This window comes from Leuciscus leuciscus (genome assembly GCF_965113295.1).
Source record: "Leuciscus leuciscus genome assembly, chromosome: 17".
NCBI lineage: Eukaryota > Metazoa > Chordata > Actinopteri > Cypriniformes > Leuciscidae > Leuciscus > Leuciscus leuciscus.
In genome coordinates, this window is record NC_138741.1 from 37541448 (window position 1) to 37567657 (window position 26210).

General features: G+C 41.9%; 1 protein-coding gene across 1 annotated transcript in view; it reads left to right on the forward strand.

Moving 5' to 3' along the window:
• flvcr2a (FLVCR choline and putative heme transporter 2a) overlaps positions 1–26131 on the forward strand; it is a 49760-nt gene extending 23629 nt beyond the window's left edge. The window contains exons 6-10 of the mRNA XM_082143540.1: positions 8579–8689; positions 10587–10692; positions 14049–14160; positions 21335–21399; positions 24191–26131. Coding sequence (XP_081999666.1) covers positions 8579–8689; positions 10587–10692; positions 14049–14160; positions 21335–21399; positions 24191–24250 — 454 coding nt within the window. The 3' untranslated portion in view covers positions 24251–26131. The remainder of the gene's footprint in view (positions 1–8578; positions 8690–10586; positions 10693–14048; positions 14161–21334; positions 21400–24190) is intronic.
• The last annotated feature ends 79 nt before the right edge of the window (positions 26132–26210 follow it).

Consider the following 26210-nt stretch of genomic DNA (forward strand, 5'->3'; position numbering starts at 1 on the left):
CCCTACACCCCTTCTTGAACTCTTCATTGGGTTTTTTCCATTCACCCTCTGCTCGTCTAACCACCATGGGCCCTTTGAAATTCTCGCCCAGTTAATATGCGTAATTCAGACTCATTATTTCAATTAAAGTCAATTGATGGGAGTCGTCCACCATTATAATGCGGGGGGACGGCGTCACTCGTTTTCTGTGTCTCTGTCCTGCCATTCATACAACTTCGAAAATAATTTTGTACAGTGTAAATCTTTGACTGACTTTTTCCCTAGACTTTTCTTAAATTGTTAAAACTCTTAACTTTGACTCATGTCGAGCAGCTGAATGCCTGTAATGTGCTTTGCTCTATAATAGACCCTCTGTTTCTCCTAATCACATCATGAGTGAGAGGATTTACCAGGACAGATCAGCGGTTACAGGGTTTATTACTCATGCTGACCTTGTTTCAAAAATGTGCTAGTGGGTTTATAACTCTCTGGTCTTTACAATCGGTGACTCTACAATAAAACATTACCCTCAATCCTAAATATGCACTAACAACCTTGCAGAGTACATAGTTATTAATTGTTAACACATTTTCAACCTCGTCACAGTAAGCTTGGACTTAATTTTCTTGTAATTTGAGTAGATAGCTGAATGAATTCTGGTTGTGTCTGTGTGCTAGTGTGTAAATCACACACTGTAATTGAGTTTTTTTTTTTGTTGCTACATTCAAAATGTTGGTAAAAGTGTTTTGATGTCATAACATATTATTGTGCAAAGAATGGCACGAATATGTCTTTATTAATCAATAATATGCCCTTATAATCATAATTTGTGTAAAAAGGAATGAAAGTAGTTTCTGTTTTACTGCCACTAATGTTAATTTCAGCTAGAAACTGCAATACATTTTATGTATACAGGTACGTTTTTTAAGTTTTGCAATTTTGCAAGACACATTTTTCCAGTTTTGCAAAATACAAACAGTAATGGAATTCATTTGAACTTTAAACATTTAGCTAAATTTGAAGTGTTTTAAGTCAAAATGATCATTGACATATTTCTGTTGATTTTTGATTAAAAGCTTTATGTAAAGTCTAATCAAGTCAGCATTATTAAATGCATGAATGCCTGGTTTCATAGCCAAGGCTTGACTATAATGCATGTTTGAGCTGTTTTAACTGAAAGCATATCTTAAAATATGTAATTGCCATTGTTTTGTCTCAAGATGCACATCAGTAATGTTTTTACGGCACATTTATAAAAGCTACTTGAATGTCCTAGGCCTAGTCCTGGCTTAGTCTAAGCCCTGTCTGTGAAACCTTAATGAATGACATTAATAAACTGTAAATCCCAACATGTTCCGTCTAGAGCAAAAAATTAGGTAACAATGGCACAATGTTCCTCAAAACTCACATGTCAATTACAATGAGTAAAGTTAACTGGTTCCATGTTCATTCCACATTATAAAACAGGCCAGTCTTTGAGTCAATCATTGTGTGAGCTATGTTTTCCACAATTGTCCTTTAAACATAAAGAACTGCAAAATGCATTGGCACTTGGGAGGAAAATGTACCTTGAAATAAAAAAAAAGCCCAAGACTAATCACCCTCACTGTGACACAAACAAAACATAACTAACTAAACAACATTAACAAGATTAAATAGAGCTAAAACCTCTATTAATTCTAAATGACAGCTATTTACACACACCCATTCATATTTAATTTATTCAAGAGCAATTTATTCAAACATTTCCCCCAGCCACAATGCTCAGTAGAAGATTTATGAAGTTATTGTTTGTTCTCTCTCAACTCAACAGTACATTACACCAGTCAGTGCACTATAGAAGTACAGGATTCCTCTTGTTGACTGGCAAATTGGTTCGAAGAAAGACGAGAATTTTTTTGTTTTTTGTTGAACTGCTGATTTTGAGAACATGCATCAAAACCCATGTAAATAATAAGAGTTTTAAACAGTCCCATTATACAGCACTAAAACTGAACAAGTGAAAGAAATCTGAATATCCTTTAAGACATTTTTTAAAAACCTTTATGTTTTGAATGTTCAGAGAACATTTAAGGTAACAATTTCAGGTTACCACTTTTTACAGTGTAGAATATTGATTAGCATCTGTGTTCTGCTCTCTGTTTTCAGAGTTGCATCCACCTCTTGATATTTTTAGTTGGTTTGTTATAAAACAGGATGTTACTCTTATATTTGCCTGTGAATGCATTCTTTCTGTGTCCATTATTCTTCACCATAGTTATCTCTCTTATCTCTTGTGAAGCACTGGTTTGAAAACTGCCCATTCAATGAGCACACATCATCCTGGCACTTGTAATCGGCTCAGAGTCGTCTGTTTGAGTCAGAATCGCCCCCGGCAGATCCCAACAGCAGCGGTGAAGCGGGCTGTTTTCTCACGCGTGGTTGTACAAAACTGCGCTAATTCATAATACATTGTTTATTCAGAGGGAGCTAAAGCTATAAAAGACTTAATTGCATGCACAGGAATCTTGTTTTTCTATTGAGGCAGGATATGGTTGTGAAATGCATGTTTTTTTCTAGAAATATGTGTGGATTTGTGCTGGTCTTTAGACATGAGAAAAAACATGTCTCATAGCTTAACTTTGCAATAAGGGTGTCACACTGAGTTACTGGAGAGCCACAGTCCTGCAGAGTTTAGTTCCAACCCTTCTCCAACACACATACCTGAAGTATTCAAATAAGCCTGAAGGACTTGATTAGTTGGATGAGGTGCGTTTAATTAGGGTTGAAGCTAAACCCTGCAGAGCTGTGGCCCTAAGGGGCCCATGACACAGTTTTCAACTAAAAACGTAAAAAAATGTAATGCGTTTTGGCTGTTCATTTTCACGACAATGGTGTATTGGGTGCCTGAAAACGGTTTTCATGTAAACAACAAAAATGTGAATCTGTGAAGACGATGATGTCCTGCACAAGCATATTACGTGTTCAGTCTATAGTGTTTCATCGCCATCTAATGGCCTGGCAGCAGAATACAGCGTTTTTAGTCGTTTTCGCGGGTCCGTGTGAATGGGGACCATTTTGACAATGGTGTTGTCTGTACGCGAAAAATTTTAAGGAAAAGCTTTTTAGTTTTAAGCATATCGTTGTCATGTAAAACGAACCCTAAGTTTGACACCCCTGCTTTACAATAAGGTCCGATTTGTTAACATTAGTTCCCTATCTTTCAATCACTCGCTGTTGTGTCGATGTAGTGACACCCAAAAAGGAGCCCCAAAAATCTATGATACTTCAGAAAGGGCCAATGAAAATTGGCGAGTGAAATTTGCATGCCACTCCCCTGGACATACAGGTATAAAAGGAGGCTTACTCCACTCACACATATTTGCTCTTCGGTGCTGAGAAGACGTGTCTGTGATTCTCTCTCCATTCCTCTCTGCCTAGAAGCTTTGTTGGATTCCTGTATGGTGCATTTCAGCTGTTCTCTCCCACACACACTCCGTTAAGTGCAGTTAACGGAGTTCCCCAGGGTGCTTATTTCCATAAGAGAATATTCTCTAACAAGATAATTTCTCAATAAAATAAACATTTCCTTTAAAAAATAGTGTAACAGACGTAGGCCAGTGAGAGTCCCGCTTAGAGCGGCTAGAGTGGTGCCGTGACCCGGATGGGAGTGAGGTTAAGGGGGTTGAGTGTAACAGACGTAGGCCAATGAGAGCTGTGCTTGTAAACCTCACTCCCCTAATCTCAAGAGGTGCTCTAGCGACTGACGATAGAGACTGCGGTCTTTAGCCTCCTTGTTAGATCACCCGTCTCCCATGCGGACGGGCCAGGGTTTGTATCCCACTTAGAGCGGGCGGTGCGAACTGGAGGGGCTACAGTGGTGCCGTGACCCGGATGATAGTGAGGTTTAGGGGGTGAGTGTAACAGACGTAGGCCAGTGAGAGCTGTGCATGTAAACCTCACTCCCCTAATCTCAAGAGGCGCTCTAGCAACTGATGCTAGAGACTGTGGTCTTTAGCATCCTTGTAAGAGCGCCTGCCTCCCATGCGGGCGGTGCGAAATGGAGGGGCTACAAGAGCAACACTGATGAAAAGCTTCTTTTTAAAGAAATGCCATTTCGTCAGTGTATTTCTGGATGCAGTCGATATCTGTCTCCCTCAGACGGCTATGATCACTGCATCAGTTATTTGGTCCAGACCCATGCTGAAGCAGTTTTCATGGATGATAAATGTTTACTGTGAGAGCATGGCCATCATAAAGTTGCGGTCGTGACTTTCTTGCCTTTTTAAGGAGAAAGCAGCCTTTTGAGGCTGAAGACTCACCTGGGCCTCCACCATCAGGTGTGATTGCACAGACTGAGTCTGACGCTGCTGTGAACATCAGGATCAAGTGGATCCCTCCGCCCTGCCCTGATGATTGGTTTCTGGGCTTGTAACGCTGCTCATAGCCACATTCCACCCCAGTTATTTTCTTCCTGAGGTGCAAGAAGGGTTCACAAAGCCATGGAAAGCACTTTTTACTGCCAGAACACACTTGACAGGTTCTTCTGCTCTCACTTCCCTCGACGGCGGGCAGCCAGGAGGTACTCCAACGTTCCCCATGTTGAGCATTGTAGTGACTCAGACAGATCAGACACACAATTACTGCAGCTAACACCATGTAACAAAGACAAATCAAGATAAGACTGGTTTCACTCTAAATTCACTTTGAAACAGACAAATGTACTCTTTTTCTGTACAGTCCAATGCTAATCCTATACTGTCTCTAAATAATCATGTCTCTCAATAAAATCATGTATCCAATTTTCCTATGCAATCATTTGTTATTTTACATTATTTTTCCTATGTATTCGTCTAAACAATTTTTTCTTCTATTTTAATTTCTTGAATTTTCTTGAACTTCTTGAAGTGTTTAGTCTAGTTAATAAAGCTTTTAAAGCTCAATTATGCTATATTTTGGCTACATGCCCCGAGTAGTACTGTACAGTAAGAAAGTTACCAGCCTCATGGTCCAGGAATGGCATCTATGGTTCAACCTTGCAGGGATGAGGGTTGCCAAGAGATTGCGACATCTCCCAAAGGGGGCCTATTTGACAACACCGGGGAGGACTTTTGCACAGCAGTCCTCGGTGGTGGAGAAACAGACGGAAGGTGACGTTGCTCCACCTCGCCGCGATGCATCACAAACAAAAACTTGGTGCCCCTTGTGCAAAGTTCGGACGAGTGGTTAACGCTTCCAGCCCATCACGCTGGCTCATCAGAACAATTCGGTTCCTAGGCGCCTGCCCAGGTTTAACAGTTTCCTTTTCATCTTGGTGTGAGGCAAATATACATTGGTCATGGATCTTCTGCTGAAAGATGCGATAAAGCCTGTCCCTCCAGCCTAGATGACTAAAGAGTATTACAGCCCTTATTTCATGGTACCAAAGAAAGGTGGTGGGTTGCGGCCAATCTTAGATCTGCGAGTATTGAGACCTGCACAAGCTCCCATTCAAAATGCTGACGCAGGATCACATATATTCAGCATCAAGATTGCTTTGCGGCGATAGACCTGAAGGACATGTACTTTCAAGTCTCAATTCTCCCTTGGCACAGACCGTTCCTACGGTTTGCCTTCGAGGGATAAGCATATCAGTACAAGGTCCTCCCCTTTGGGCTGTCCATGTCACCTCGCGTCTTGACAAAAGTCGAGTGGGCATTCACACTCTCAACTATTTCGACAACTGGCTAATTCTAGCACACTCTTGAGATTTATTCTGTGCACACAGGGACCTGGTTCTTGAACACACCAGCCAGTTGGGGCTTCGGGTCAACTGAGAAAAGAGCAAGCTGTCCCTGGTGCAGAGCATCTTTTTCTCTGTAAGGAATTGGACTCAGTCACTATATCCCGTCTCAAGGCAGAACGTGCTCAGTCCATGCTGAACTGCCTGAATTAATTCAGGTGGAAAACAGTGAAACAATTTCAGAGGAATATGGTGTCCTCGGCTGCGGATACACAACCCAGGTTGATGCATATGAGACCGCTTCAGCACTGGCTTCAGATTCAGATTCATCTGTTGCCGCATTTTGAATCCTTGGACAGACCGTGTCTACATTTCTACAAGCAGGGATTCCCCTTGAACAAGACGTGTTGTTGTCACAACAGACACATTCAACAAGGGGTTGGGGTGCTGTATGCAAAGGGCGAGCAGCTTTAGGGCCTTGGACAGGGCCCAGGATGCATCAGCATTGGCACATCAGTTGTTGGCTGTATTTACGGCCCTGCTGAGGTTTTGGCCGTTGATCCAGGGAAAGTATTTGTTAGTCCGGACCGAGCGGCAACCTTCCAGACTCTCTTATGAAGCCAACACAGAAGTGACTTAAACTGCAGTTCATCGACTGGCCGCTAGGGACAGGCTCAAAAGGGAGTCAATTCCCTTTTGGGAGTCAATTCCCAATTTTTGCCATCTCAGCCATGTCACCCTGTAGCCCAAGACTGGTTGCCCACTGAAGCTAAGCAGGGCTGAGCCTGGTCAGTACCTGGATGGGAGACCTCCTGAGAAAACCAGGTTGCTGCTGGAAGAGGTGTTAGTGAGGCCAGTAGGGGGTGCTCACCCTGTGGTCTGTGTGGGTCCTAACGCCCCAGTATAGTGATGGGGACACTATACTGTCAAAGAGCACCGTCCTTCGGATGAGACGTAAAACCGAGGTCCTGACTCTCTGTGGTCATTAAAAATCCCAGGATGTATTTCGAAAGAGTAGGGGTGTAACCCCGGCATCCTGGCCAAATTTGCCAATTGGCCTCTGTCTATCATGGCCTCCTAATCATCCTCATATTCTGATTGGCTTCATCACTGTCTCCTCTCCACCAGTAAGCTGGTGTGTGGTGGGCGTTCTGGCGCAATATGGCTGTCGTCGCATCATCCAAGTGGATGCTGCACATTGGTGGTGGTTGAGGAGATTCCCCCCTTCTATGTAAAGCGCATTGAGTGCCGAGAAAAGCGCTATATAAATGTAATGAATTATTATTATTATTATTATTATTATCTCTGTCATGTTTGTGCTTTTGTCGGGATTATTTCATACAATTTAATACACACATTTTACCTTCGCCCACACCTTTGGATTCTGTCGCTGTCGAGTATCGAAAGAACAACCAGCAGTTTTCAGTTTTTTTCCTCTGTGAACATGCACTAATAATAATAATAATTCATTACATTTTTATAGCGCTTTTCTCAGCACTCAAAGCGCTTTACATGGAAAGGGGAATCTCCTCAACCACTAATGGATTTCTGACAATTCCGTTGCTTTTTGGAGTTTTCAGATTTAAAAACGTCTATAGAGATAGAGGCTACACTTATTTTGCGGTACCGTTGCTCTCACGAAACAGATAGACTAGATATGCTTATTTAACTTTTTAGTGTAATAAACCTTGTGGGCGTAGTGAAATTCTCTCCGTCCATGCAATAAATGCACATCTTTGAATGAGTGCGGATTTCTTGCGCATTTACTTGAACTTAGGTAATATTTATGGTGTGACCCATTTGAGAGATGGCCTAAATCAGAATTTACAATGGACTGAATAAAGCTCTCTACCAACTTGACGTGCGCTGTCGCACTGACTGACATGTATGCGCACGAATCGCTGTCACACCCACACACTCAGAGCAATCTTGTAAGTTAGTGCATAATAAATTTTAACTAGCAGAATAATACAGCATCACGACACACATAGGCTATGTCTTTTAACTATTATAGTATTTCGAAGGGCAAAAACATGAATTCTATTGGCTTTACATCATCAAGATCAGCTGTCACTTTAGCGCGAGGCCCTGTGCGGTCGCGCACTTGGCACAGCCCTTGAGACGGTACTGAGTAGCATATAGCATTAGCTCCTTAGCCTGAGCTAACTTGATCGTGTTTCAGCAACCAGGCACCTCAGCTCCACCCACGTCCCGTCTCTTTGCCCATTTTCAGTTATGCGGGAATGACGCGTTGCCAAGATGGCGACGGCCGGCTCCGCCCACTTTAGGCTTCAAAAATGCTCTTCAGAAATACTACGGGTGACGTCACAGATATATATTTTTTTACAGTCTATGGTCCGGACGGACATCACAACAACGATAGCGTTCATTAATCGCCAGGGTGTTATCCGCTCGCGTTGCATGTCACAACTCCATTCATTTATAAGGCTTTTCAGATGTGTTCCAACTTCTTGTCAATGCTGTCAGATACGAAAATAAAATCAAATCAGACCATATTAAAGCCAGCCTTCATCTTGACTTAGATATTGCCCATTTCTTCATTTATAACCATGCTTAGGTATGCATATATTTTCTGTCACAACTATGATATTTCAACTCACACAATGTGTAAAGAAATATTTTTTTTCTTCTTCTTTTTCCCCCTAATGTATGACAAATCACTGCCAAGATCAAACCATCCCAGTGAACATGTTTTGTAAAAAACGATTTATACTATCACATGTAGTATGCGATGCTTTTTGCACAGGGTTATTGTGATGCTGGAACAGCTGCTGCAACAAAGCTGGACAAAATTCTCTTGTATGTGTATATAAAACTTTTGTCCTCACAGAAATGACTGGAATAGGCATCTCGTTATCTTCCTCTTTGTCTTGCCAGGCAGACGACTCTCTCAGTTTATCTGCTGTCGTTTGTGGGGATGGTGATCTACGCCTTCACCCTGAACTTGGGTCATCTGTGGGTCGTGTTCCTCACATCAGGAGTTCTGGGGTAAGAGCTGCAACATGTACTGGGCACAAAATATGTTAGGACAATTAAGTCGGCATGAAACAATAGTCTTTTCTTCCCTATTGTGATGAATATCCGAGTGAAACAGCTTCTGGAACAAGAACAAATGTGGGTGGGGCTTGATTTTGTCATTCATTTTAAAATAATTATTTTTATGCATTAATGTGGTGAATAATAATTTTCACACTGTTTTGGAAAATAGTTGAGGAAAATAGCATAGACTATTTTTTTTTTTAACCCTTTGAAGCCTGCTGTTTCATAGTTGATTCGCAAAGGTCTCTAAATGCTAAACATGATCTGATAAACCTGTCACACACGATCTCCTCAGTCCTTCTGTCTCTGACTGATAGTTTAGACTCTTTTATCAAGTAAAAGTCTCTCAGTATAATTGTACAAACATCCTCCTTCAGCTCGAGCTTCACGAGTCTTTCTGTGTCAAATCTGCCCTGATTTATCAAGGAAACGCAAGAATAACTTTGATATTGTTAGTAATATTTCAGCTGGACTGAAGCAGCTTCGCTTTACTTGATTATCATACATCAGTTATTATCATAATCATGAGTATCAAATATGATCATCAGGCTTTTGAGGAAGGTTTATTTGTTCATCTCTCAATCATCATTATATTGCACTGCATTTTAAAACTACAGAGATTTAATCATAAAACTAAGCATTTAAATATCATCTTACTAAGACATATTCAGAGTTCTGTTATGTTTTATCCATGTTTTACTATGAGTTGGTTTTTGCTCTTTTTGCTGTTTTCTTTGTTCCTTTTCCCCCGCTAGTTAGGGTACGTTTACACGACAACGATATGCTTAAAATGGAGAAGTTTTTCCTTTGAGTTTTCCGCGTACAGACGACACCATTGTCAAGACGATCCCCATTCACACGGATCAGCGAAAACGACTAAAAACGCTGTATTCTACCGCCAGACCATTAGATGGCGATGAAACACTGTAGACTGAACACATAATACGCATGTGCATGACGTCATCGTCTTCAGAGATTCATGTTTTTGTTCTTTACAAGGAGACCGTTTTCAAAAACTTAAACCCGTTTTCAAAAGTTGTCGTGTCCCAAAACGCAGTTGTCGTGTAAATGAACGGCCAAAACGCATACAAAGTTTTTTTAGTTGAAAACGGTAAACAGCCCCTTAGTTCCTGGGTTACTCATTGTTTTATTAGTCATGTCAGCTGTGTCTTGTTTCTTTGATTGATTTGTTCTGTTTTCTGATCCTGATGCACTTATTACATCCTGTCTCAAACCGTGAGAGAGATATTATTTGCAGATATAGTGACAAATGATATTTATATGCATTTTATGTAAGTATCTGCTATACTGTTATAAAGATCTCATTGATTTACACTATAAGTTATCAGAATTTCAACTTGATTTTGATATAAATAAAAGTATAAATGCCTGCTGGATCAAATATGATTCTCAACAAAAAGAATAGAGAATGATCCATGCAAACTATCCACTTCTACATACTGACCATGAAGTAACATTTAATCTGGATCCACATCTAAATATAGAAGTTTTTTTAATTTTTATAATTATATGTGCTGATGGCTGACTGATAAATATCCACTATTTCCAGTCATGCTGCATACAGTGATGGTGATTTTAAAAAGCAATATATATATATATATATATATATATATATATATATATATATATATATATATATATATATATATATTGATCTACATTAAGTAACATTAAGTATGGCAGGTCTTTATAATACATAATCGTTTTACTTTGTATTAATGTTTTTTTCTTTGTAAAATTAAATATTTTTGATTAATATTAAATCAAAATTCAAGGTTTAAACCAAATTCACACATGTTGTGATTCTTGTGTCGTGTGAGCGCAGGTTCTTCATGACGGGTTATCTTCCACTGGGCTTCGAGTTTGCAGTGGAGCTCACGTACCCGGAGTCAGAGGGAACATCGTCAGGACTGCTCAACTGCTCAGCGCAGGTCATGCATGTACTCTCTGATCCCAGACCTGTAGATCGTCTGCTTTGTTCCGAAGCGGGGACTTAAAGGATTAGTTCACTTCAGAATTAAAATTTCCTGATCATTTATTCTCCCCAGTGCAGCTTTAAATGCTCTACACGATCCCAGCCGAGGAATAAGAGTCTTATCTAGACAAACCATCAGTCATTTTATCAAAAAAATAAACATTTATATACTTTTTAACCATAAATGCTTGTCTTGCACTAGCTGTGATACGTCACAAATTATGTAATCATGATGAAAGGTCACGCGTGAGCGGCGTGACGTAGGTGGAAGAACCGATCCAGTGTTTGGAAAGCGAACGTGCAAAGACAGTCAAATGCCATTTACAAAAATTTTAAATAAATAAAAGGTAAAACACTGTCGGACGATTTTAAAGTTGAGTTTTTCGCCCTTCCCTATATTTCTGAACCGGAACACGCGTGACCTTTCAACGTGATTACGTAATGTGTGACTCATCACAGCTAGTGCAAGACCAGTGTGAGATAAAATTATATCACTGAATAAGAGACAAACAATTCCAATTGTCTTTGATGAGGTTTATTTTCTTGCAAGAAAAGGCCAGCAGTCGTACAGTCACACAGATCAGTGGAGGCCCTCCTGTCACGTACCAACACTCTTTACCATTCCAGTACAACTCCATATTAGAATAAGGAGAGTGTGTTTGCTCTTTTACTGTCATATGATGGTCACACACATCTTAAAGATAACATTTCTTCCACAATTCCCCCCCTTTTATCATTAATTGATAACTATATAATAATCCAGCAAATTTAAGTTACATCATCACATTTATACTCTCCATTCCTGATTTCCATAAAAATTATCACTCTTAAATTTGCAAAAGAAGATTTGAAAAGAAGAAAGTTTAGGCTGTTTTTGTGGGGATAATTCCTTTAGTATTAGCAAGCAAGTAAAGATTTGTATCTGAAGCCGGGCTGAATGAATTAACACTGTTATTGCACTCCTGACACTAGGTCAGACCCTCAGTCACCTCAGTATAAACAATAAATAGTATTTATGTTCAGAATAGAAAAATACATCTTAACTCAATTAATACATTTCACTGTAACTTCCGCTGGTCGTGTCGTCATCGAATTTCTGTGGTTTTGGATATATATCTTTGAATTGATAATGATCATTTTTATGGAAATCAGGAATGGAGAGTATAAATGTGATGATGTAACTTAAATTTGCTGGATTATTATATAGTTATCATTTAATGATAAAAGGAAGTGTAGACTGGCTAGGCCACTCCATGACCTTAATTTGCTTCTTCTTGAGCCACTACTTTGTTGCGTTGGTGGTATGTTTTGGGTCATTGTCATGCTGGAAGACCCGTCCACGACCCATCTTCAGTGTTCTGGCTGATGGAAGGAGGTTCTCGTCCAAGATTTGGCCCCATCCATTGGCCCGTCAATACAGTGAAGTCGTCCTGTACCCTTACCAGAGAAACAGCCCAAAAGCTTGACTGTAGGGATGGTGTTCTTGGGGTCATAGTCAGCATTTCTCTCCCTCAAAACACGGCGAGTTGAGATGATGCCAGAGAGCTTGATTTTGGTTCATCTGACCACAGCACTTTCTCTCAAGCCTTCTCTGAATCATTAGATGTTCACTGGCAAACTTCAGATAGGCTTCTACATGTGCCTTCTTGAGCAGTGGGACCTTGCGGGCGTTGCAGGATTTCAATACATTGCGGCGAAGTGTGTTGTTTGCTTGGTGAGTGTGGTCCACACGGCCTTGAGATCATTAACAAGCTCCTCCCGTGTAGTTCTGGGCTGATCCCCTCACCTTTCTCATGATCATCTGTACCCTATGAGGCCAGATCTTGCATGGAGCTACAGACCGAAGGCGATGGATTTTTCATTTTGTATTTCTTCCATTTCCGAATAATCACACCAACAAGTCTCCTTCTCTCCAAGCTTCTTGCTGATGATCTTGCAGCCCATTCCAGCCTTGTGCAGGTCTACAGTCTTGTCCCTGATGTCCTTTGGCAGCTCTTTGGTCTTGCTGTGGTGGAGAGGTTGGAATGGAAGATACAGATTCTGTGGACAGGTGCCTTTTATACACACAATGAGCTGACATTAGGACATTAGGAGTACTTTCTTAAAGTGACAGGACTAATCTGTGTTCCACATGGGCACATAACCGATCTGTGGGAGGCAGAATTGTTGCTGGTTGGTTGGGGATCAAATACTTATTTCACTCGATCAAATGCTAATCAATTTACAACCTTTATATAATGGGTCTCATTCATGAAACACGAGCAGAACTAATTTTTGTGTAAATCGTGTGTAAAGTGGTTCTGGCGTAAATTTTCGGATTCATTAAAATGTTCGTATTTTCCAAAATGTTAGTTGGTACGAAAGAAATCTCCACCTGCTCCCAGCCACGCGTAAACAGTGCGTTTAACATCCGAACGTTTTGCTCATTAATAAGGCTGCATTTTAATTCACCTTAATCGGGTATATACACAGCATTTTGAAAAAATATTATATTTTTCTTTGTACTTTTATTACGAGAGCCAGTAATAGTATCCCATTTACGACTGATTGGAATTCATTAACACACACACACATTTCACTATCACATCTGACGTTTACGAAGTATTTGTGAATCAGGAGAAGAGTTTTCGGGAAGGTCTCTTTACGCGCAAATCACTCACATATTTACTCGTATATTTACGAATGTTTCATGAATGAGACCCAATGTGTTTTTCTGGATTTTTTTGTTGATATTCTGTCTCTATCTGTTAAAATAAACCTACCATGAAAATTATAGACCCTTCATTTTTTTGTAAGTGGGCGAACTGGCCTTTTCTTGCAAGAAAATAAACCTCACCAAAGACAATTGGAAATGTTTGTCTATTATTCAGTGATAGAATTGTATTTGCCACCACACGAGCATTTGTGGTTGAAAAGTACATGAATGTTTTTTTTGATGATCGTTTGCTAGATAAGACTCTTATTCCTCGGCTGGATCGCGTCGAGACTTTGAAGCTGCACTGAAACTCACATTTGGACCTTCAGCCCAAAACTCAAAAATCTTCAACTCAAAAATCTTAATTTCTTTTCGACTGAAGAAAGAAAGACATGAACATCTTAGATGACGTAGGGGAGAGTAATTTATCACGAAATTTTCATTCTGAAGTGAACCACTCCTTTAAATTATTACAGTGTTGCATTTTCTTCATGGTTCAGTTTGCTTTCACAAGGTAACATTTCCAAAATGTGTTTATGCAAGTCACATCTAAATCCATGACAGCTCCCGGCACACGAGAGATGTGCACATGCTCACGATCTTCCTGATGTGTGCAGATGTTTGGCATCGCATTCACCATCATTCAAGGCAAAATCCTGGATCACTTCAGCACACTGGCCGGCAACATCTTCCTCTGTGTGTTCCTCTTCATCGGCTCCATCATGACAGGTAGAAACTCATCACATGACGCTCAACATGTGACCACTAACAGTTGCACTCGTCTTCTGCACGTGTGATGTTTTATTACAGCATGACTTCAGCTTGTGGCGTCACATTGGCACACTTAAACAAACAGGGTATCGTTGTTTTATACATGTTGAGAAAAACTAAACGACCGTTTCATTCATTTAAAGTGCATTCTTTATACCGTCTTACTGAAAATAGTGGTTTCTGTTTTAAACATTTTTTTTTTAATGCAAGTATAATTTTTCAGTGTTTCATGACATTCTTTGAAGCAGTGCTTCTCAATTGATTTTGCTTAGTTAGTTGTACTTTATTGTCCAGCCGTGGCTGAAAATTGGTCTTTGGCTTTGCTATACACACAACAATGACAAAACACAACATCCACATCAACACAATCAAATAAATACTTAATACATTCATATAATGATGATGTGTGTGAGGTTAAAAGTCTTTCTTTTATCCCACTTTAATATGTCAACTACTGTATACGTAAGATCGATTTCCCTGAACATTGTAAACATTGTGACTGGACCAGCCCGACACAACATCAGCTGAAGTTAGGGTTAGTGAGGTGGTGAAGACTGCAATTACAGTAACTGACAGAAGGAGAGTTTGATTAGACACACAACCACTGACATCAACAACAAAAGACATGGGGAGTTTTTATTTTGTTCTATATATGCATGATTACATGGTTTGTGATTTTTTTTTTTTTTTTGTTATTTGCATTGATCTGTTTTATTTTCATCTGAATGACCCGTGTGTTGAAAACGTCTCAGGTTACGACTGTAACCTATGTTCCCTGAGAACAGGGAACGAGACACTACGTCAGAATGACGCTATGGGGAACGCCTCAGGCGTGACAGGTGTCTGAAATCACTATCAAATCACGGCAATCACAATGACCGGCGACAGCCCGTGAATCATTAACATGAATGATTAACGTGCGACCTGCAAGTATAAAAGGGCGCCTTGCCAACATGACAAACATCCTATCGTCTGAAGGGACTGTTGCAGGCAGGCCCCGAGGCATGGCAGGAAGACGTAGTGTCTCGTTCCCTGTTCTCAGGGAACATAGGTTACAGTCGTAACCTGAGACGTTCCCTTTCGAAAGGGAACTCTACACTACGTCAGAATGACGCTATGGGGAACGATATACCAACGCCACCATGCTAAGGGGAGTGCATGCCCAATGGCAGTGACAACTGTCAGAACCAGCAAATTCAAATGAAACGCTAGAACCACTCACCCTCAGGTCACACTGGGCTGTCAGTGACAGCACTCCCTACGGTCATAGCCCAAGCTATATGATACCACAGAAAACCTCCAAAAAACAAAGTTTAGTGAAAGGTCTACCTGGGCCTGCTCAAGGGCCTAGGACCACAACTTCAACTCTTCAGAAGGGGTCCCTTCTAGGGAATGTGGCTAGGGAACCCGAGGGAACCCCAGCCAGTCACTATTCAGGGGAACGTGCCACCTGAAAGGCCACCAGGCAGGCCTGACCTGGTGTCACTACATAGGACACTACAGTCTGGCCACTTCCTGTCTGTCCGAAGACAGAGCCTCTGGACACTCGCCTTTAGGAAGGCATCCAACCCGAGGAACTGCGGAGCAGGCAGTGAACCACTCGGCCCGGACCTCAGAGACGGGATATCCTGGAGAGTATGACTCAGCATAGTGCTTTACAACCCTTGCCAGCGAGGGGAGTTTCTCTACTCGATCCACGGATCAACCCAGTGTTTGTGTTTCAAAACACTGAGGAGGCCTGTGAGGGCCTAAGGACTGATCTAACTGGGAGGCCTCATGAGAGGCCTACGACCGACTGACCAGCTTCAGGAGACCACATACTCATACTGACCCTCAGTGAGGGGAGCACTAGATCTACCTGGTAGGCAACCAGGCTGTAGCAGGATAAAGAGGTTCCAGGAGGGAACCCGTAGCAGAGAATAAAAACTTGAGTCAAGCCAGGGCGCAAGCTCACATTCGGTAGCTGCCTGATAAGGTCTGCTAAACTGAAAGTAAGCGGCCACTAGCTTACAAAACCCAGCACCACTGTGAAATTACTCTCAGAGAGACCTGGAGAGGCCTACTACCTGACAACCACAAAACGTGGGAGCTCACTTTCAGAGAGGCCTGGTGAGGCCTACTACCTGACAACCACAGTATGTGGGAGCTCAACTTCAGGGAGGCCTAGTGAGGCCTACTACCTGATAACCACAGTGCATGGGAGTTCACTTACAGAGAGGCCTGGAGAGGCCTACTACATGACAACCACAGAATGTGGGAGCTCAACTTAAGGGAGGCCTAGTGAGGCCTGCTACCTGATAACCACAGTACATGGGAGTTCACTTACAGAGAGGCCTAGAGAGGCCTACTACCCTTTACCAGAAAACCAGATTAAGTGGAAACTCAAGGTATGTTGGAACTCAACTCCAGGGAGGCCTGGTGAGGCCTACTACCAGAGAACCATGACATGAAGGAGCTTACTTTCAGGGAGGCCTGGAGAGGCCTACTACCTGAAAACCATAGCTGACAGTGGGCCAGACTGGCAGTCCAGTTGACTGTCTTTGGGGCTTTGCCTTCAAAAAAGCGGGAATCCAACCTCAGGGAGGCCTGTGGGGCCTGCCACCTAGTAACCACAGTATGTGGGATTCAGCCCTCAGGGAGGCCTAATAAAGCCTACTACCTGACCACCACAAAAAATGTGGGAGCCCATCTTCAGGGAGGCCTGAAGAGGCCTACTTCCTGAAACAGTCTAATCAGCTGGATGTGACTGCTGCTGGGGACTCGCCTAACAGGGAGGCCTGGTCGAGCCTACTAGCTGATAGCGAGTCTATTCTGCTACCTCAACGAGCACTGCTGGAACCATACCATTAAAAAACTTTTCCTATAGTTTTGTACTAGTGTATGTTCCACAATGTTGTGACCCACCTCCGAGGAGGCCTGTTAAGGCCTACTACTCGGCAGTGAGCCTTCTGCCCGAACTACCAGGGCCAACCACCGAAGGTGAGCTGGCCTAGGAGCCATATGTAGGGGCTACCCGGTCAAGGAGGCCTGCTGGGGCCTACTACCTAACTGTGCAGCCTTCAAGGCAGAAAAACTGTTACTACAGCGCTTACCGCATCCTGGTACCTAATCACATTGCCAAAGGCAGTGTACTCAGCAAAAAGCAATACCCTTATAGCAGGGGAGTACAACATACGCCACTCTGCCTAGTGGAGGCCCCACTTTAAGGGCCTACCTACTATATGCATGGGCGTCAGCCCATGGCAATGCTCTGGCTTCAAGGGAGCGGAGTTCAAAAGACCGGAATGAAATGTAGTTAGAACTCCCTGCTCAACCGGAGCCATCGTGGTGTGAGGTAGATAATACAGAGCTGAGAATGGAATACTCAAAACTACCCTGAGTTAGCAGGGGAGTAACACCATATGCCCCTGAAAATTTAGACTGGGAGCGAGCCTGTAAATGGCTCCAAAGGGTGACAGGGATTTGTCCTGTGCCCAGCCTAGGGGAGCGGGGCTTGCTTGCAAGCCAACCAACTTTCACCCATCACTCGAGCGGTTCAGCTCAATGGGCTAAGTGGAGCCAGCTCAAGGCCTAATCATAAGTAGCTCTGTTCGGCAGGGTCTGGCAAACTATCACATCGCAGAGCGAAAGACAGCCTAACCCTGCCTGAAGGATCATACCTCAACTACCACCCTGCATTACTCTATCACCCCTGAATGCAGTGAAAGGGGCGGGCCTTGGCCAACAACTCCCATTTAAGGGAGGAGGCTGAAATAAAGGGGAGGAAGCCTACACCTTGAATGAATGCGGCAGCTATACTTAGCAGAACGCCTCCAAAACCCCTAGCATAGCCTAGGCCAGCTATAGAGGCGGCCCGGGTGAGGGCCGACCTACAAGCATAGATCTACCTGAGGGCTCGGAGGAGCCACAGCCTACTAGATTGAGAGGCTAAGAAACACTCACCTACTGAAACCTTAGAGCTCAGGGGAGCGAAATACTCAGGACACCAATGTCACAAACCGATAGGTAGGACATAAGATCTATCTGAAGCGCCAGCGTCAGTCTAAACCTAAAGCAAAAAAGCTCTTTTTTTTTTTTTTTTTTTAGGAAGACCAACTACTCTACCCCTAGGTGGCTAAAAGCCCTGAGGCTAAATAGAAATGAGTGGTGGCCCACCACGCATATCATATGTTATGACAGGAAGGCCATCACACTCAACACGGGAGCCAAATCTTTTTTTGAGCTTCTCCCTAAATCGTTCTAGCCACAAGCTGGGGGGAGGCTTCAGGGCCCTGAAGTCCAATACCTTACCTCATTGCTCCTCTAGGAATGACCCCCCTAGATCTATACAGGGAACAAGGTCTGTAGAGAAATACAAATCAGTGTTAGTATACACACAGAAATTTGTTTAAAACCAACCAGTTCACCTGCGGCGTGCGGAGTGAAGACTAGCCAGAGAGTTCTTTATGAACCTGGGGTCCATCACCTTACATGCCTGAAAGAGGCGCTCTCACCAACCAAGCCGAGGCGGGCCATCAGAACTTTGTTCTCATCATAGGCCCAGCCCCAGGCCTGGTGTAAGAAACGCCTGGGAAGTCAGGAAAAAGAGGAGAGGCTGGGATTGTACCGCCCTCCAGGAGATGATCCATCACTAACGCTTTGATCGTTTGTACTGGATCACCTCCCTCAGATCCTTCTTTTTCCTGCGGGAGTCACGCCTCCTCTGTGACCTGTTCCTACATGGAGGGGGTGCACGAGAGGCGACACTAGCTCTCTGGCCCTGTCTACGGCCCTCAGGTCGTGAAGGGCCAGGCTCTCCCGCCTGTCTGGGCTCGGACCCGGATCTCAGCGGTATACAGGTCCTAAATGCCGCTGAGCGCGCCTTCGCCTCCCTGAACTTTCCGACCACCGCCTCCACGGAGGTGCCAAAAAGTTCAGAGGGCGAAACCGGTGCATCAAGGAGAAAGGCCTTCTCTTTCTCCCCGATGCCAGCCAGGTTCAACCACAGATGCCTCTCCGTGGCCACCATTGCCGCCATCGAACGACCGATCGAAACGGCAGTATGTTTAGTGGCCCGGAGAGCAAGATCTGTGGTGCGGCGCAGCTCAGCCACTGCCTCAGGGGACAGCCCTGTCCCCTGGTCGAGATCCCCCAGCAGGTCGGCCTGGTACGCCTGCAACACCGCCATAGTGTGCAGGGCGGCACCGGCCTGACCCGCTGCCGTGTATGCTCTGCCATTCAGACGCGCTGTGGTCTTGAGCGGTCTGGATGGCAGGGCTGGAGCACTCAGCGTCGACGCCCGCCCAGACACGAGATGGTTCGCAAACGTCTCGTCAATGGGCGGCATCGACACATACCCATACTCGCCGATCCCCTCAACATCAGCGAAACTAGCCCGCTGATGTCGGTGGATCCGAGCAGAGTATGGGTTCTTCCATGCCCTCTCGATCTCTGTATGGAGATCGGGAAGAAATGGAAGGCTCTCCTGAGCTGGGGGTCTATGGCCGGGGAGAAATCGATCGTCCAGCCTGCCACGCGCAACTTCTCCCCTAACGCGCCGCCATGGCAGTTGCAACCTGTCAGTGGCGCGTTCCATTACATCCAGCAGCTCAGCATACACGGGGCAGGGTGGCTGAGAGGGTTCAGGGTCCACCTGAATGACCTCCTCCTCATCCATCACCTGCCCGTCCTGAAGAGCATCTGTTGCAGGAATAGTCGGAGAAAAATCCTCTTCGTCATCCACCTGCAACTCACCCTCGTCATCCGCCGAATCATCTGAGAGGTTAACACCCCTCTCAAGGCGATCGGCGAGACCCCTCTGGGAACCCCATGACGCGAGTCGCCGCTCTGCCTCAGCGCGAGCGGGACCTGAGCCACGAGGTACAGATGGTAAGCCCTCCTCACTCGAGAAGAGAGCTAGACGAGAGCGGAGCGTTTTCAAAGCAAAACGCTCACAGTTTGCACAGACGGCTCCCTCAAGAGCCGCCTGTGCGTGCTCTTTGCCCAGACAGAGAACGCACAGTTCGTGTGTATCACCCGTCGTCAAATACCTTGGGCACGGATCTGCACACTTCCTGAAGCTTTCAGCCTTCTCCGTGCGTTTCATTTTACTTCTTTGCCGACTTTTTTCCCAGCGATATTCAAACAGACAGTCCCTGAAGACGAAAAGATGTTTGTCATGTTGGCAAGGCGCCCTTTTATACTTGCAGGTCGCACGTTAATCATTCATGTTAATGATTCACGGGCTGTCGCCGGTCATTGTGATTGCCGTGATTTGATAGTGATTTCAGACACCTGTCACGCCTGAGGCGTTCCCCATAGCGTCATTCTGACGTAGTGTAGAGTTCCCTTTCGAAAGGGAACTACTTCTTTGAAGTATCTTAGAGTAGCATGAACTGTAGTGCATGAATATAGTTATTATTCCACCATGTTACATATTAAAGCAGCAGACCTGGCATCATATTACCATGATATCGCTGTGGTCATTTTGTAAGTGTATTAAAGTCCCCCTTCTGGTGAAAATCCAGCTTTTAATGTTGTTTATGTGTCTATGTGGTGTTTTTAATATGCTTTAACACAAACCATGTGTAAATTCATAAGTCGACACCATTGCTGAGTATTTCCTCCTTAAAACTGCAGTGAACCAAAGACAGTCTCAAACACACGCTTTGAAATCGCTGGTGTTTCTGACGTCACAAACTACCTTGTAACCAATCAGATCAACGTGTGATCGTCAACCAGTGGATCTCTGAGCTGAGTGAGTGAGTGAGTGGAGGCGGGGCTCATTTGCATATTCATAGAACCACACATACTAAATGAGGTGAGGGTGTCGAGTTACATTCAAGATATTTTAAGTTTTTTGAAAAAATTTTGGTGATCAAAGATGAGTTTTAAGGGATACAATTATTGACTACAGGTACAGGGGGACTTTAAATACAGCCTGGCTTAGTATTAATAGGATATTCCTGTAGCTCAGACACTAGGGTCATGGGTTTGAATCCCAGGGAATGCATGAAATGATCAAGTGTATGCCTTCAAAGCAATGTAAGTTGTTTCGGAAAAAAGCGTCTACCAAATGCATACATGTGAATGCAAATTAACTGTAAAAATTGACAACTTTTCAATGATCAGACTTTGTTTCTCTTCCTCACAGCGTTTATAAAATCTGACCTGCGGCGACAGAAGGCCAACCAAAAGTCTCAGACAGAGGTGAACGCTGTAAGTATGTTATAACTGGACATTAGCAGAAGAAATGCAGTATTTAAACTTTAATTTAACACCAGAAAAACAGTGAAAGCTGAAACCGGTCTGATCTGCCTGAAGCCCTTATGATCAGATGATCCCTCTCTATGATCTGATGCTCTGTATGAAAAAGAAAAGGTGCAGCTCATCCAAGAGGTTATGTCAAGGATTGAGGGTATAAAACATAATATGGGTTTTAATGGCATTTTATGTTGACCTAAAACTCATAGAATATAAATTAGAACAGATTGTCCTGTACCAAACCAGGAATGCTGTCATGCTGTTAGCACATTATGATTGATAGGGTGTCTGAAATACACATTAAATGCCATACGACACGCGGAGAACTCGTGTATAGCATATCTTCAGAGAATAACACTCTATTAAACCAAAAATTATTTTAAGCTCTACATTTGGTTAAATGAACTCTAAAGGCTGTTGTGGTCAGAGAATCTACAGTAGAGTAGGAGTGCCACTCATAATAAAATTATTAGTGCTGGGCAATGATTAGTCGCATCCAAAATAAAAGTTTTTACATAATATAAGTGTGTGTACTGTGTATAATTATTTTGTGTGTATATATATATATATATATACATACACGCATGCATCATGTATATAATATATGTAAGAAAAATGTGTTATTTATATACAATATTTTTATTTATATATTAAATAATGTATATATATATATACAGTATATACATGCAAATATTTCTTAAATATATGCATGCATATGTGTGTATTTATATATAAAAAAATATACACCGTACACACACACATTTTATGTAAACACAAACTTTTATTTTGGATGCGATTAAAAATATTACAACTTTTTTTATTTAACGTTGAAATGGACTTCTGGGTGTTTTTACCAACGTTACTCAAGATCTTGAATACAGACACGTCTGAGCACTTCATACACAATACACATCAACTTAAGACTTACACTGTTACAAAACCTAGTGAGCTGCCTATGTAGGGCATCAAAGACAGGCTTCTACCACCACGTCTGTTGCAGAGAGCATTCACAATAATGAATAATGAGTTTACATCTTGGTGAGCAGCTGTCTAAAGGTTACACTAGATTCTGGAATAGAGTCAAATACACAAAACAGGGTGAAAAAAGACATGTAAACCAATGAACAGCACTCAAAACCCAACATGGCCCTCTGGTGGTTATACAGGGAGTGGTGTGGTGTAGTGGTTCCAGTCAGGGCTGGTGACATGAAGGTTACTGGTTTGATCCAATAGCCATTGGGGCTATTTTTTTTTCTTAATATATACAATTGCTGTTCTCAACAAATGAGTCACAACCTCTCTCTCTGCCTGTTCTGATTGGTTATGGACAACAGGAGAAAACTATGCTAAATTAAGTACACAATACTGTATATTAATCACAAAATTGTACACGAGACATAGCGATGGTAAAAAAAAAAAACCTTGCTGAACTTTTGTGATATAAATAATACGAGGTGGGAGGAAAAACTATATTTTTTACAAGCGACTGCAAGGTTTTCAGGTGAAAGCAGTAGTTTCGTGAGAGAACCGAATGTTTTGAGAGCCAAACACAAAGTTACTCTGAGGAAGGCAATACTTTTAAATAAACAATTATATCGGATTGAAACAATTGAATAAATCCCTCCCTCTTTCCAAGAAAATGATTAGATCAGGATCCAGGATGTCCCAAACTGTGACTTGAAGTGCATGTTAAGGGATTTCGCTGTGCAGAAAACAGCTTTTCGACATAAACAACACGACCCAAACTCTTCCAGTCTCAGATACAACTACAGTGTTTGAGGGCGGGGCAAAGCAGATGTTGCTCACCGGCAGCCAATGAAGACCACAGGCTGGCATTATGCAAATTAGCTACATTATCTAGGTGTGCAACAGGAAGTGAGACTGGAATTACTGACGACTCGTTCAGGCAGTTCAGAATCACTTCTTTCTTTTAGGAGACAATAACTTTATTTGTTGTGCACCTTGATCTTTAAAACTTTTACATCCACAAACAGCTTTATTACACACTGCATGAAGGGTAATACTTGTATTACCTTAAGGGGCACTGAAGGATAAACTCAGGGTTCAAAGTGCACGAGAGAGCATCAGGGGAAAGGAGAGCTGGTGTGCCTGGAGGAGGGTGTAAAAACATCCATAAACAACTGTTTTATTACATCTTTAGAGAAAGACAATATGTTACAAACATACATTATGTTTGTTTGAAAAATAAATAATAGGTCCTATAAAAATAATCAAACATCTATATAAAGATGTAAATAAAAATCATAATACCTACACACACAGGTCTCCAAAAAAAATTAAAAATAAAAAGTATATCAGATTCAGCTTAGTTTGGCCAGTTCTGAATCTATACACTAGATAAAACAAGCAAATTAAATGTTCTTCTACTTTTGCCAAACATGAGAATTTCTTAGTGAGACGTGTGTCTGTGGATAATATCAGTAACTTTATCCCACATGTATACAGTAGAGTTAGGGTGATATACACGATATAGAAAACCTCCACTGCTTGATTGCTTGTATCCCGCAAAATGTGAACTATATAACGGCCAGCTCTAATCTGATACATGTGACTATAAGGCGTGACGTTATTACCGAATGAAACAGTGTGTAATGCCACATAAGTTTTCCTTGACATTTCTTTTCCTTGTTATTTCTGTTGTAGATTTCATTAATATTATGTTTAGTGTTCCTTACTGAGGTAGTGATGGATGGTTACATTTAAGTTTCTTTTTTCTTCTGTTCAGGACTCATCCATGCATTCCCAAGATGGAAAACCATTGCCAGTAAAGGAGGTTAAGATGTAAAGGCCGGAAACATCATCATATTATCCATCAATCCTCCTAAATCTACAGTGTCCTGAATAATGACGGCTCAGGATGAACTGCTCAAGCACAAGTGAAACCTTCCTTCCTTCTGCTAATAACCCGTTGTTGTTCCTGCAGTGTTTACACTGACCAGTAGCTCGAGCTCCCACATTAACACACAACACTCAGTGGGAATCATTCATCACACACAATTTTGTACAATACATTTTTGTAGACCATTCAATTCACACAAGTATGACCGATTAACAGTTCAAATGTTATTGTTCTGCTTGTGTTTCATAAATGAGGCTTAATGTGTTTTAATGTGTTGGGGAATGTATCATGTTTGCATGATGGTTCCTCAGATCTGACCTAATGTTTTTATGATCAGAAGTATTAATCTAGTAGAAGAGTCTCTGTAACAGACACATCTGATCCGAGAGATCTCACTCTGTGTTCGTTGATGCTGGACATCACATTATTATTGTGGAAGGTCGAAGTCCTTCAATAAAACCCATCAACTGAAGCCTACTTGAATGTGCCAGAACATCAGTCATGTGATCACTGGAGGACATGTGATAGTACTAGCAGACTGCAGGACACACCAACCGTACACTTATCTCAGACTAAAGACAGCATTACAATATATGCAAAGGTTAGTGTGTGTTGTAGCATGACTGATGGATGCTTTAGGATCCAATAGAAACATATATTATCCTCCTGGGACCCAGGAATAGACTTTTGTCCACTGTAGTGGACATTATCTTTTTGTGTATTTCTCTGACATCATACATGTCACATGACCTGGGTGTCCCGTAAAGAGCACATTCAGGACTTTTCAGAGATACCAAATGTTTGGAGGTTTCACCATAAAAACAACTTCTCCTTGGTCTTTAAAAATGTCAATGTGATCAAATGTAGCACTCTTATGGAAATATGATCATATATTGTAATTATAATTTAAATCGGACTACTTTTCAAATTATATTTCATAAACCAACATCTCAGGAAAACATTATGGGGTTTCAAATCAAGAAATGACTTTCTGTTCCAGAACAGGGCGTTGATTTCATAATGTCCACTGTAGAGACATCAGGACTTACAGCATGTTTATCAGGCATTCTGGGAGACACAGCAAGAGAATATGGAAATAAGTTATACATCAATATTCCTATGAAATATTAGATATTATTATTAAAATGTTGCTAATTATTACTCCAATTATTACACTTCTTTTTCCATTAAATGTTGCTCCAAGAACACATTAATGTGCGCATTAGATACAGTGTCATTTTACCCACATATTGCATAAAGTAAAATGGTGTATCAATTCATTCCGTTATATCTTTCATAACATAGTTGAGAATCATCTTTATACAAATTTTGGTAAAAAAAAAAAAAATTCTTGAAACCCCAAAATGTATTGATAAAAAATAGGATATGTTTTTGCCTATACATATTTCATGTCATTTTATTTATTAAACAACTGAGTCCTGGTGTCCACTACAGAGGACATAGCATAACGTATTAATAAAATATAATTTTTCAGAAAGGTTTTTTTTTTTTTTTTACCATTTGTTTCTTATGCTCTAAAAACAATTTGATGACATGAAGAAAAAAAACTAAATTCAAAAACCTTTTTTTTTTCTTGGTCTCAGGAGGATAATGACATTTAATGCCAAGGTAATATAACACAAAGTAGAGTCTTATAAATGTACATTCAGTTTTTAAAAAATGAAAAAAAGAAGTGGAAACGCATCATCACATGACGCTTGCAAGGTTTTTCTTCCAATCACGAGTTTATATCTCACAACTCAGACTTTCTTTCTCTCTCGATTCTGAGTTTAGATAAGTTGCAATTACCTTTTTTATTATTTTATTTCATGGTGGAATACAAATGTTTTCATCCATTATAAATCAAAGCGCAGTCACAGATGGAGTCAGTCTATTGTCTGTACGT